General features: G+C 31.8%; 1 protein-coding gene across 1 annotated transcript; it reads left to right on the forward strand.

Moving 5' to 3' along the window:
* Nucleotides 1–353: 353 nt before the first annotated feature.
* Nucleotides 354–6,331, forward strand: LOC143078510 (monocarboxylate transporter 12-B-like). Its single transcript, XM_076253373.1, has 5 exons — nucleotides 354–480; nucleotides 1,280–1,423; nucleotides 2,650–2,917; nucleotides 4,009–4,619; nucleotides 5,726–6,331. The coding sequence occupies exons 1-5, from the start codon at nucleotides 354–356 to the stop codon at nucleotides 5,929–5,931; spliced, it is 1,356 nt and encodes a 451-aa protein (XP_076109488.1). The 3' UTR covers nucleotides 5,932–6,331.
* The last annotated feature ends 7,319 nt before the right edge of the window (nucleotides 6,332–13,650 follow it).

Below are 13,650 nucleotides of genomic sequence, written 5' to 3' on the forward strand. Positions count from 1 at the left end.
AATAGGGAATTAGTAACGAATAGGTAAGGAATAGAGAATAGGGAATTAGTAACGAATAGGTAACGAATAGGGAATAGGGAATAGGTAACGAATAGGGAATAGGTAACGAATAGGTAACGAATAGGGAATAAGTAACCAACTTGACGTCCATTCCATTGTGTTGAAAGTTCCTTAATCGATAAATGCAAATCAAAATATGATTATCATTTGAATGGTTTGTCATATATACAGTTACTTTTAGTAGATTGATGTTAAAAACATATTATACGACAAATTATTATCTAACTATGCATAGGTATGCTGTTTTATTCATGTCTTTTATATTTATATGAGGTGTATTGTTTATAGTTGCTATGTCCATTTCAGGCCTAGACGGTGCATCTGGTATCTTGTTTTTAAAATTTACAGATCGATATAAACAATCGGCTGCACTAACAGCTTGGCTTGGGTCACTAGCAACGGCATTAAGACTGTCACTAGGTATGTTACTAATTACTAGTTTACCAAACAGGTAGTATGCATAAGACCCCTTATGATCATATTTCGATTTTGAAACTTAATAAGCAAGAGTGCCCCCTCCTCCTCCACTCCAACCAAAGGAAACTACGTAAAGGTTATCTAGCGTTCAATTTTAACTATTTGAATTAGTTTAATTTCCAATAATAAGTTATCTATCACATTGCCATTCATTTCGTATACATAGTTTTGATCGATGCCACTGCTGATGTAGGTCACTTTAGTCTTGACATGAATTATTAATAATATAATAAAATTTAGAAATTAACTGTTTACAACACTTTGATTTATTTTCTCCCCCAGAAATAGATTACCAAAGTTTTTTGGCAATACCTATAAGAATTTCGGGTCCTCAATGCTTTTCAACGTCGTATGTTATTTAACTTTATTGAACGTTTGTAATTCGAATCTTCTGTAGTCTAAACGCGCGTCTGGCAGTGTTTATCGATTGTGATACTGTGGTGTTTTGGAGTAGTCGAGTAGAAATACCTGTAAATATAGTGTTCCATCATTGAGTTAATAATATAGAAGATTTATGAAATCTAGGATACAATATCAGATGAAAAAATAATCGAATTGTGTCATTTTTTTCATGAAGTTATCAGGACAAAAATCCTAACAGAAAATGTCTTATTACATTGTCTATCTTATGTTTCTCATCTGGTTATAAAATACTAGTATAAGCCTGTCATATACACATTTTTTATGGTGCATATTTGATAAGTTTTTGATAATATAAGTATTGTATCTTTTATTTTTACAGGTCCATTAGCAAGTGGTTTGAGCAATAGATTTACAGAGAGGGTCCTGATTATGGCAAGCGGAGTTATACTTTCATTATCTATGGTGTTGACGGGGCTATCACCAAATGTTATTTATGTCTTCCTGAGCTTTGGAATATTGGGAGGTTTGTTATTTTTAATTACTGTCTAATGCAAATTTTGATCCAACGATATTTAAGCATTTTTAAAATCACACAATAGAAACAACATTGATGTGACAAAACATACATTAATTTCTTATCAATATTCTTAAAAAGATAAATGCATACCGATTTTATAGTTTCTGCCTTTTGATACTGTCAAATATTAGCTGTGAGTCCCAGTGTAAAGTTTAGAAAGGCTCGTCTAATATTTCACAATATCACTTAAGGAAAAAATAAAATAAAATTTTAAGACCCATTGGTGGACTTCGGCTATTGTCTGCTCTATGGTCGGGTTGTTGTCTCTTTGACACATTCCGCATTTCCATTCTCAATATTAGTATACCATTTTGTATTTGTGTGTTTTGTTCATGGCCGAATCAGTAGTTCTTCTTTGTTTTATGTCGCAAAGCCGTGATATTTTTTTTAAGATTAGTTGAGAGTTTTAAAATTTTGTTATTCCAAGGCGTTGTCAGTTTTTTGTCTGACAAGTTTGAATGTCTTGAACACAGCAATAGAAACACAGGAGAAACAATAAAACATTCAGGAATTGTCTTACAATTATCTTATCTCATTCTAAACCAAACTGTATTTTTGTCATAAAATGTTTTCTAATGTTGCTTGACACATTTTTACGTGTTTTTTCTTATTTATTATTTATAACTGTTGATTTAAATGTCCTTTGGTTTTTTGAGTCTTTGTTTACTCCTTTGTTTTGATTGTTATTGTCTTTCAATAATTGGATTTGTTAGTTGCTGTTTGCCTTTATACTATTTCAACCAATGTTAAGACAGAACATATGCCGTACGTTCTGTCTTTTAAAATTTCAAAAGCTCAGCTATTTGCGAGCATTCCAAAGCTTACTTTATAAAAATGGTTTTTCATATCATTACAGTAGGGTTACCTGTAGATAATATAGTGCACTATTGTTTACTTTGTTCTGGTTTGTTTGTTCTATAATGAATAAAGAAATGAAAAAAATGTGCTATGATTGTCATAGTTTTCTAACTTTCAGTTATACACCATCTGATCTATATCGGATGTTGGGTAATTTTGTATTTATGGGACGGGATTCTATTACTTTGTTTGTAGTGTAAAACGTCGACAAAGTATGTGTACGGCTATTACAAAGTTACAATGTTATTCTTATATTATGTTCACATCAATGCTTGATTCCAATTATATATTATGTAATTTGATGTTATTTTCAGGAATCGGAAGATCATTTGCTTTTTGTCCATCCATAGTTATGTTAGGCATATACTTTGAGGAAAAACTAGGTATGGTGACTGGACTATCAGGCACTGGTTGTGATGTAGGACGATTTGCAATGTCCCTTTTGGTACCTCTATTGTTTAGATTCTTTGATTTCCAAGGAGCCTTCATTGTAATGGGAGGAATCGCTCTACAGATTGTTGTAATGGGAGCGCTGATGAGACCACTATTTGTAAACCAAAAGATCAGTGAATCTAATAAAGGGTAATTATTTACTTTTTGCGAAATAATATAAGCGTATAAAACATTGTGTAATGATTATTATTAATAAAAAAATACATACTTCATATCTGTTTATTAATGAACATTCTCTTATGGTTGTAGTCTGTTATATATTAATTGCATAAATAGATATATTTCTTATCACCCGAAAACTGCGTTTTTTTATTGGCATATCCAGCATCATGAGACATCATAAAGACATGTTCATTGGATATTCATTAGATTTTTGTAACTTTCAAAGGTAAAGACGGTGTACATTTCGTCCAATGTAACGGACATTTGTGATTTTTTCAATAATATAAAAAGCTACCGCACTTTTAACCTTGAAATCTCCCTCTTGTGAAGTTTTTATTATGTTCCGGAGCATACACACAGTGTTATAATGTCTAATATGAAAGTTTGATGCCATAAATGGAGATATGATGTCATACTGGTAAGTTCAAAAGACTAAATCATCGATTCGCATAAGCCGTGCAATCCTGACATGTACAACGTCATAAAAGCCTACCTGCCAGTTTTACATAAATGAAAAAAAATATCCCAACGGAAACATTCCTGAAGAGTAAGAAACTACCAAAAAGAAACTTAAAAATGGTTTTCACAGAATCTTAAATTTCATGACACAACAGGGATGGACTACAACGTTTCAAAAGGCAATTACCTTAGATGCAGTTTCTGAAAATATACAGAAAACGAACATCAAAATACATTTTTGCAAAGGGTATGAAAGCGCTAGTGATGTTATTTAAAGGAACTTTGATTATTTGATGTGAAAAGTAGTTTTTCCAAATTATAAATGTTTGATACATACATTATGTGGACCGTTGTTAATGACATTTGACATAACTATTCTTTTAAATTGATTTCCAATGCACATGATTGACCCCGAAGTTTTTTTTTAGAGATGGATTGAGTAATTTTTGTTTTCTTCTTCTTATCTTTGTTCTTCCAAGGCCACAATGCGTTCTCACTTACCATCTATCTCTAAAACAGCTTTGGTGTCATTCTATACCTTTGAATATCATTTGTATTACAATGTGCATTGTATATGTAAATCATTGATATCATTACAGATCACGTATCCGACCGGAATTAAAGAACAAATGCTGCAATGTGTCTTCTGTCGCTGTAACAATTCCTGAGAACAGCATAACAATCGAGGAAACTAAGGAAGAAATATATACATGCGATGAAGATAAAACTCCAATATTTAACTTTTCCTTACTGAAAGAAATGAGATTTGTAGGATTTTGTATTACAATGCTTCTAACTACATTAGCAGAACAATCAGCGTTTGTATTTCTACCAGCCTTTTCTGAGGAGATCGGTGTCCTTGGAAAAATTGGATCAGAATATACCTTAGCAATTACGTCCGTTTTTATAACTTTAGCTAAGATCATAGCTGGTTTTATATATGATTGTCGACTAGTTAGACCATACCGTGTATATTTTTTTAATGCGCTTATGTTTGGTCAGGTTACAGTTTCCTTTGTGATACCTTCAGTCAAAACATTTACACAACTAGCTATAGCGTGCGCATTATATGGAATGTTTTCTGGGTTGTATACGGCACAGAAATCAGTGGTTATCGTGGATATTTTAGGCAGGGATAAGCTTAAATATTCTTATGGAATTCTAATGATGTTTCAAGGGATAGGTGTTCTCTTAGGACCCCCTCTTTCTGGTATGTATAGATAAAATAAAAATAAGGTATCATTTACTCCGATTTTGTTATGAATTTTATACTTAATTTACAATCTATGAAATAAAATTCAATTATCAATACTCCCTGTACACAATTCACATAATTTAAATCAGTGGCATGACTTAAAAGTTTGTGTTATGCGGTACAGATCATCCAAGATTGACTTATGGACTTTTCATCGGAGTTTGATACTTTTGTGATATAACCTTTAACGATATGACGAGTGTTATTTTCTTAACAAAAACTAGAATAAGACTGGTCCTTTCCCTTTACGTAATAATGGGGAGCTCGAAATATGCCTAGTTAAAACATAGGTTATAAAAAAAACCACCAGTTAGTAAATAAATAGAAAATATCTAACAAACCCTCTATAAAAATCTTAAAGGTTATACATGACAACGTATTGTCTACAAGTTCTTGAATTGGGACTAAGAAACAAAACTATAATGTGAATACGTAAATAACGTAAATAAACATGACAAAGCACACAAGTTTGAAGAAGAAAAACACTGACCGTGCTTGAAATTCTCCCTTTTTACTTGTATCTATTTAAATGAATAGATGTAAAATGGCAGCAATGTCTCATATGTAGAAGAGGGACGAAAGATACCAGAGGGACAGTCAAACTCATAGATAGAAAAAAACTGACAACACCATTGCTAAAAAAGAAAAACACAAACAGACAAAAAATGATATATAAGACATAACATAGAAACTAAAGACCAAGCAACACGAACCCCAACAAAAACGGGGAGTGATCTCATTGCTCCGGAAGGGTAAGCAGATCCTGCTCCACATACAGTGGTGTTGCTCGTGTATAGGTCATCGTATGGCCTTCAACCATGAGGAAACCCAATGAAAAGCTAGGCACCCCGACGATATAAAATGTGAAACAATTCCGATGAAAAATAATAACGGTCGGATTTATGACGAAACAATCAACGGATAACAGATATAACAAACGGCAACCAACGACATCACTGTCAAACGTGTATATGTGTGCTCTAATATATTAGACGATATGACGATGAAATTGTTATGAGTAAAAAAAACTGAAAATTTTAATTGTATTTCTTGTATTGTAGGTCTGGTAAAGGATATAAATGGGCGGTATGACGTTGCATTTTACATTGGTGGTGTTTGTATGTTGGTTGGATCTCTTATTATGTTTATTACCAACGTTGTTTATTACGTAAGGTCAAAGAACAATAATAAACAGGTAGATAAACCTGGAAATCTTCCAAAGACAATTCAAATTTCTATTATACCAACTGACAACTTAAAATCATAAAAAAAACAGAAGATGAGTTTTGATAAGATTACTGAAGGTCACCTGCCGCTGTCTTAAGGACATGTACTAATTTGCAGGCATTTGCTATTACAGCAATTTCCATGAAGTTAGAACGTTGATTAAAACGTTTGATTAAAGAGTTCAGTATGGAGCTTGCAATGGTAAGCGTCGCTAATATGAACAATATAGTGCGGTGACTGAAGGCAGATTTTTTTGAATTTAATCTCCCCACCGAACACACACCTACATAATATATCATTGGAAAGAGGAAATCGTGTACTATAATAATATGCCTGTCGTCAGGACTTGATATGGTCACATTTTTTTAAATTGAGGTCAAAGGTCATATGTAAAAATCTGTGAAAATTTGGGAGGGTTTCAATTTTGGTATTTTTTTCTATTTCTAAACTCTACCTAAATACAAATAATACTGTTTTGTCTTAAGTAATGTTTGTTATTATACATAAACCTTAATCATTGAGATTTTTTTATCAAAAAAAATCCTAAAACGACGTTTTATAAATAAAACTTCAAAAATCAAGTTTTCAACCTATAAAATGTTTAGAGCACCTTAACCTTATGAAAATTATCAATTTCAGGTAAAAATCAAGTGTCATGTAGGTCAATACTTTAAAATTATTTTTTAAACTGTCATAGTGTGTGAGGTATCAAACCAAAGCCATTGAACACTACAGTCAAATATGACCACATATTGAATTTGCGAATACTTCAGGTTTTTTTTATAGACTACTCGTTGCTTTTTGTTTTTTTTTCACAATTATTACTGCTACCACAGTATTATCTTTTGTAATTGTGTATTTAACTCTGGTTAATATCTATTACATTATAGGTTTTGTAACTATATCACCCCTTTTTTCCCTTGCAACGTACTACAAACTTCAAAAGTATTCCATATAAAAAAAAGAAGATGTCATATGATTGCAAATGAGACAACTCTCCAAATGAGACCAAATGAGACATAAAACAATTATAGGTCCCGTACGGGCTTCAACAATGTGTAAAATTCATACTGCATAGTCTTTAATTTCCGAAATGAATAATGTAAAACAAACAAAAATCTAACGGCGTAATTAACATGATTAATGTACAAAATAAATAAGAAAGAAACAAATATAGTATAGAGAAACAAACGGCAAACACTGCAGTACCGTCTCGTGACTTGAAACAGACACATACAGAAGGTGGCGGGGTTTAACTTTTTTAATGGCACGTCAACACTCCCCTAACCTCGGGGCTTGAACCATGTGTACCAGTGCAACAAGCTTTATACCAAATCAACCGTTATCTCCATCATCTTCATTTTCATCAACCGTCACAAGACGTGTTTTAATATTTCTACACATTTCACTCATGGCAACAGGTCTGCAAATGAAAGGTTCTGCTGAAAGCGAACACGTTATTTTGGGTTTTTCTTTACAAGTACAGACAAGATATTGTAGGAAGTCCAAAGACATTTGTTCCTAAAAAATACCAGCTTCAAACCATCCCTAGGCTATCAATTCATCCGAGATTTAACAGAGATCTAAAAGGGGGGTTAGGAAGGTGTGATGACATCCATATGCTTGTCTACAAAGATATTGGGGAAACATACGAGACGTACACACTATCTTGAATTCGCTCAATTTCATGGTTGGCAACACATTAGATATCGTCGCACTTTACTTTAAGCATAAAATGCTTTGGCACTCAATGTTTCAACAAGGTGTTCTGAACCAAACTCATGGTACATTTGTAAAGCCAATCCTAAATTAAAAGGAGTAAAACAAAAACGATTGCCTCAACAATTGCATTTCCACAATTTCTCTGGTGCCATTTCCTGAGAAAAATCTTGGCTGTATGCAGTTTAATTGAGTAACCATAGAATGAATTGCAATAACTACGAAGGCATTGACTGAATTAAGAAGGAAGAGACAATTCATCCGAAGTTGGGTAGTCTCCTTAGAGTTTCGATGTCTTTTCTAAGTAAACTTGCAGCGAAATGAAATTAATATCTGTCCGTTATTTGTATCTATTACAGTTGACATTGAGATTTTGAGGTCAGTTTTCAATTGACTAGAAGCTTTATGGCATCATAAATAGTTATTTTGCTACTAAATATTACGTTATATTTGCCTTGAACTTGTTAAAGTTGTTTGAAAACTGAATTTCTATAGAAATGAATGAGTTTAGACTGCATTTTACATGTAGAATATTTTAAATTAGAATCAGCGGTAAGAAATGATCTATATTTATCAAGTAACGGTGTCATGAGGAATGACCAATAAATCGTTGTCAATAGCCAAAATAAAATTAGTAAAAGTAGTTTCGTGTTCTGAGATATCTGCTTCCACGGGTTTGGATTTTTTTTATTTTGTTTTTAGCAAATAATTTGTAATACAACCAAAGTGACAGAGTGCTTGAAGTTTAAAAGATGGACGGGAAACTATTTCAACTTTAACTTTATCTGACACGGATGAAACATTTTTAATACGCTCATCTGATTCAAACTTGAATAATTTTTTTATCTTTCTAAAATGTTTTGTTGCAACAAAATATACATGCGCTCCGGTTGAACGACTGCATTCTAGAACGTGTACAAATACCCGAAAATGAGGGACAATTAACAGTCAGATAATTGTATGTGGTCATTAAATAATAGAGTAGAAGCTTCTAAAAGGGGGAACACATATGTTTACTTGTTTAAGTTTTGTAGTATGAACGATGATAAACTGCCTGCACGGAGTTCTTAGAATTAACAGATATGGCATGAAACATCTTGATGTTCACCTCATCCAATCTTTTATGCAATGCAGATACACAAATCGACTTCCCTAAACTGGTAAATTGACTCAAAATTTCAATCGAGTTTTTTTTTTTTTTGGCATATTATGCACTGCATAAAATTTAAAGACTTTTGTCTTTTCTTTGGACTTAATGGAGCAAGTTGCAAAGGACTTGGCATATCACGGAATATTCACTGAAACTATCCGTCAATTACTTTGATTTTACAATAAGACTTTTCTGACAAAGTATATTTGATGTTTATAACGAAAAAAACATAGAATATAAACATATACAAACAAATTATGTGGCATATATCATTGCACTTTAATTGAAAATATGTGTATATAATAGCGAAAAAGGTAGTTATTTCATATATCATTTGAGAGCAAATTATTGACTAATACACAAAATGTGACGGAAGGCAAGTGATTGAGTTCCGTGTTGAAATTGAAGATTTTTTTCCATTGATTTCTTAAGGTTTTTTTCATATTTTGGTTCCGAAATTTTTATCACTTATTAGTTTTATTAAATACTGTATGCTTAAAATATTATGGGATATTTTTTATTAATACTATGAAGAAGAAACTAAAGTTTGAGTCTGAATTTGCAATTAAAATTACCTCAATTTTAAATAGTCTAAACTTCGCAAATTTTATTGATTAGAAGGAAATAAAATACCGAATAGAATATTTTGACATATAAGAATAGCTTCAGGAAAAACCATTTCAATTAAATGAAAGCAAACATACACATTTTTCCATTTTGAAAAAGGGGGGTTGAAACTCTCCAATATACTACCAGTTATAAAGACGACTTTTTAGAAAAATGTGACCGTACAAAATTCTGACGACAGGGCAAAAATTAAAGAAGACATATTTGTCTTTAAGTTAAGACCATTTTTAGCCGTGTGTTATTTGGGGAGATTAAACTCGCGATCTAGACGACTTTTTACACTTCTGTCACCGCACTAATAGGCAAACAATTGATGATAAAAGGTTACAGCAGGAGCGAGTAGTGGTTAGCATAATAGTGAGAATACATGAACGATGTGATTGTTTAATGAAATATATAAATAAAATATTTTTTAACTTTATTTCAAGCTGTAATTAAAGAAATAGCCACTTCATACCAAACAAGAAAGAGATCAGCTGTTCATCATTTTCTGTCAAAACAAGCCAGCTGACTGTGACATGAAACACACTTCACAAGGGGTTTTTAATTGACCCTTATCCATGTTTTTAGCACAAATAAAGAAATCCAAACCTTTATATACTACCACTCTTAAAGAAGTACCGTATGATATAAAAAAATTTAAGAAAGCTCTGACAAAAAGGAAAAAAAAACATCAATTTTAATCATCGTTTTTTGTGTGGAATGTGACTCTTTCATAATCTTATCAGTTGCGCATTATCACATTTCGATGTTTAGGTAACCATTTGATATATGATTAAGTATATTATCGTAAACGTTTAGTATTTGTACGGGTAGAACGAACAGACGGACCCACAGTGCCGAAAATATATACTAGTCAACAAAAGAAACGATACACGACTTTGAAATAAAATTTATCAAAAAGTGTTACATATAAAACAAAATGATATACACTATTTTAAAAAGCTTTCATTTGCAATGTATGCACATGTGGTAATGAAAATCAAAACTTTTCGGAAAGTATCTAAACTCCGTGTAAACGATCATAGGGTGTAAATTAGTTTTGCGGAAAGTTGAATAAAAAATCGACACATAATTTTCTAAGTACTAAATAAAATTTCAAATTTGATTAAAAATATTCAATATGCTAATCAAGTTATGTTCATGTTGTAACTAATGGGTTGAAATATTATTTTTTAAAATTTTTGGGAAAAAAAGTGTTTTTTTAAATCTCAAAAATTGCCAAAAAATTTTTTTTTTTATTTTCGTCTCAAATCAATATTTGAGACATGAAAACAATACACAGTAAATTTGGAACCTTTCGGATTAGTTTTAAGATTGTTACCGCTTTTTGAATATCACTTTACACATACTGTCTATGGTAAATCGATGATAATGTATACATTTTAACGATTTCTCGTGGGGCCGAACTTTGCTTAACTAATAAACGAAGAAACTGTATGATTTTTAAAAACAAATTGATGGCAAACACTGTCTTTACCTTTAAATGAGAGGTTGGCATCATTAGTTGGAACTTCTGTTTTTAAAATTGTCGTTTTATGTAAATTTTGTAAAAAAAAAAAATCGCGAAAAAACGTCCCAAAAGCAAAAAAAAATGTTTTTTTTAAACGGATTTATATTTCCATAATGATTAAGTATTACTTCCTTCAATATTGGTCCAATGAACGGAAAACTTTATCTTAAATTTGATAAAAGTTTTGTATCGTTTCTTTTGTTGACTAGTATATTATAAAAAATACAATCACAAAAATACTGAACTCACGAAAATTCAAAACGGGAAAGTCCCTAATCAAATGGTAAAATCAAAAGCTCAAACAATTCAAACGAATGGACAACAAATGTCATATTCCTGAATTGGTACAGTCATTTCCTTATGTAGAAAATTGTGGATTGAAACTGGTTTTATGGTTGGCTAAACCTCTCACGTGTATGACAGTCGTATAAAATTCCATCATATTGACAATGATGTGTGAACAAAATAAACAGACATAATAGGCAAAAGTGTCAAAATAGGGGTACAGCAAACATTAACCATGACACAATAACACAATGACGGGATGTATAAGTACAGAGCCAGGTCACATGGAAGAAAATACACAAAAAGGCACACAGACAAAGTACATTACCAAAAACGAAAGACAAGAATACATAAATTGTCAGAGAGCAACAACACAATGACAGGATTTATAAATATAGAGCCACGTCAAATGTACACCACCACCACAAAAAAGACTAACCGTAAAAATAATATTATCCCCTTGCTATCATTAGTTTTTTTAATAAAAACTAAAAGATCATCCGACTTAACTTATTGTGAAAGATGTAACCTTATCAATACTTTGTTTTATATAATTCTACAGAAAGATGACAAAGTACTATTAGATAAGTGCAACAGTGGTATGAATTCTTACAAGTATATTAAATTGAATAATAGAAGTATTATAAACAAAAAATAATTCATGCGCACCTTTTACACTCAGGTATGTTTGAAACTCCCGTTTTACCCTCATAACTTTATGATAAATTAAAAATGAGAATAACATGTTGCTTCAAATTTTACCGTTGTATGTTTGCCAAAGTCGAACTAGTAATAGCAAATATGATGTACTACAGGTCTTCTTCCGGCCATTAGTAAACCCCTTACTTAAGCGAGGCGTCCGGTTGTTAGGCAGTCACGTACCGTCAAAATGTGGACGTTAAATCTATGCCTAGTGTAATAGAGTGCCACACTTTCTGCATGTTTAGAATCGAGTTAAAATGTCTGTTGATCCTATTTGAATACTGTCCTATCCAATGTACCCTCATTTTCAAGAGACAGTCTTAATTTCCCGAACATTTTCTCGGAAGGCATATTTTATAGGACCTACCTATTGTTTTTATTGTTATTGTTTGCTCTCGTCCTGGACATGCATTAAACATTTACCACTGGGCGTTAATCCACTAATAATAAAGTAATCAATTAATCAAACTTACTTTTGATACATTAGTAGCTTTAAGATTCAACCTTTTGAGAACTAAATATAGATCAAGTGAAATGACTTATTAATGACCTTTGCCTTTGAATACCTATAACTGAATTATTCCCTTGTTATTGTCAAAAGTATAATGCAAAATAGAATAAAAGAATATGAAAAATAACAATTGAATACTTTTTAAACAACATCTATTCAAATAAAGTATGTGTATTCAATGAGAAAAAAAATCCGGCCATCTATGGTTCCCTTCGTAATAATTCAAAACAATAGGCTGAGATACTTTCAAATATGTTGGTTAAGTCAAATAATGTCATTTATTTTGACATCTGTAGTAAACCTAAAATATACAACGAAAGAGAAATTTCCTTTTTGTCATTACAATTTGATTTTTTACAATGCTTAAAATGTGTAACATTCTTGCTTACTTTAGTTGGTGGTAGGACTATGTGGTGTGAATGTTCTGGCAGAAAGAATGTTAAGCGAACTTACTATAATATGTGCAAACGTATACTTCAAATTAATCAGATCATGATTGTATGACATGATCCATTTCCTCTCCATTAAAAATATATTTCATTCACAACAGAGATATTAAATGTAAACAATAACTTTCCATCGATTGTGAAAAATATTTTTGTGTTGACCTTGGAACACAGTTCTGTTAACCCTCATAACTTTATGCTAAATTAAAATGAGAATAACATGTTTCTTCAAATTCCGTTGCATGTTTGCCAAAGTCGAACTAGTAATAGCAAATATGATGTACTACGGGTCTTCTTCCGGCCATAAGTAAAACCCTTACTTAAGCGAGGCGTCCGGTTGTGTAGGCTGTCACGTACCGTTAAAATGCGGACGTTAAATCTATGCCTACTGTAAGAGAGTGCCACACTCTCTGCATGTTTAGAATCGAGTTAAAATGTCTGTTGATCCTATTTGAATACTGTCCTATCCAATGTACCCTCATTTTCAAGAGACAGTCTTAATTTCCCGAACATTTTCTCGGAAGGCATATTTTATAGGACCTACCTATTGTTTTTATTGTTATTGTTTGCTCTCGTCCTGGACATGCATTAAACATTTACCACTGGGCGTTAATCCACTAATAATAAAGTAATCAATTAATCAAACTTACTTTTGATACATTAGTAGCTTTAAGATTCAACCTTTTGAGAACTAAATATAGATCAAGTGAAATGACTTATTAATGACCTTTGCCTTTGAATACCTATAACTGAATTATTCCCTTGTTATTGTCAAAAGTATAATGCAAAATAGAATAAAAGAATAT

Source organism: Mytilus galloprovincialis, chromosome 6, assembly GCF_965363235.1.
Source record: "Mytilus galloprovincialis chromosome 6, xbMytGall1.hap1.1, whole genome shotgun sequence".
Classification (NCBI taxonomy): domain Eukaryota; kingdom Metazoa; phylum Mollusca; class Bivalvia; order Mytilida; family Mytilidae; genus Mytilus; species Mytilus galloprovincialis.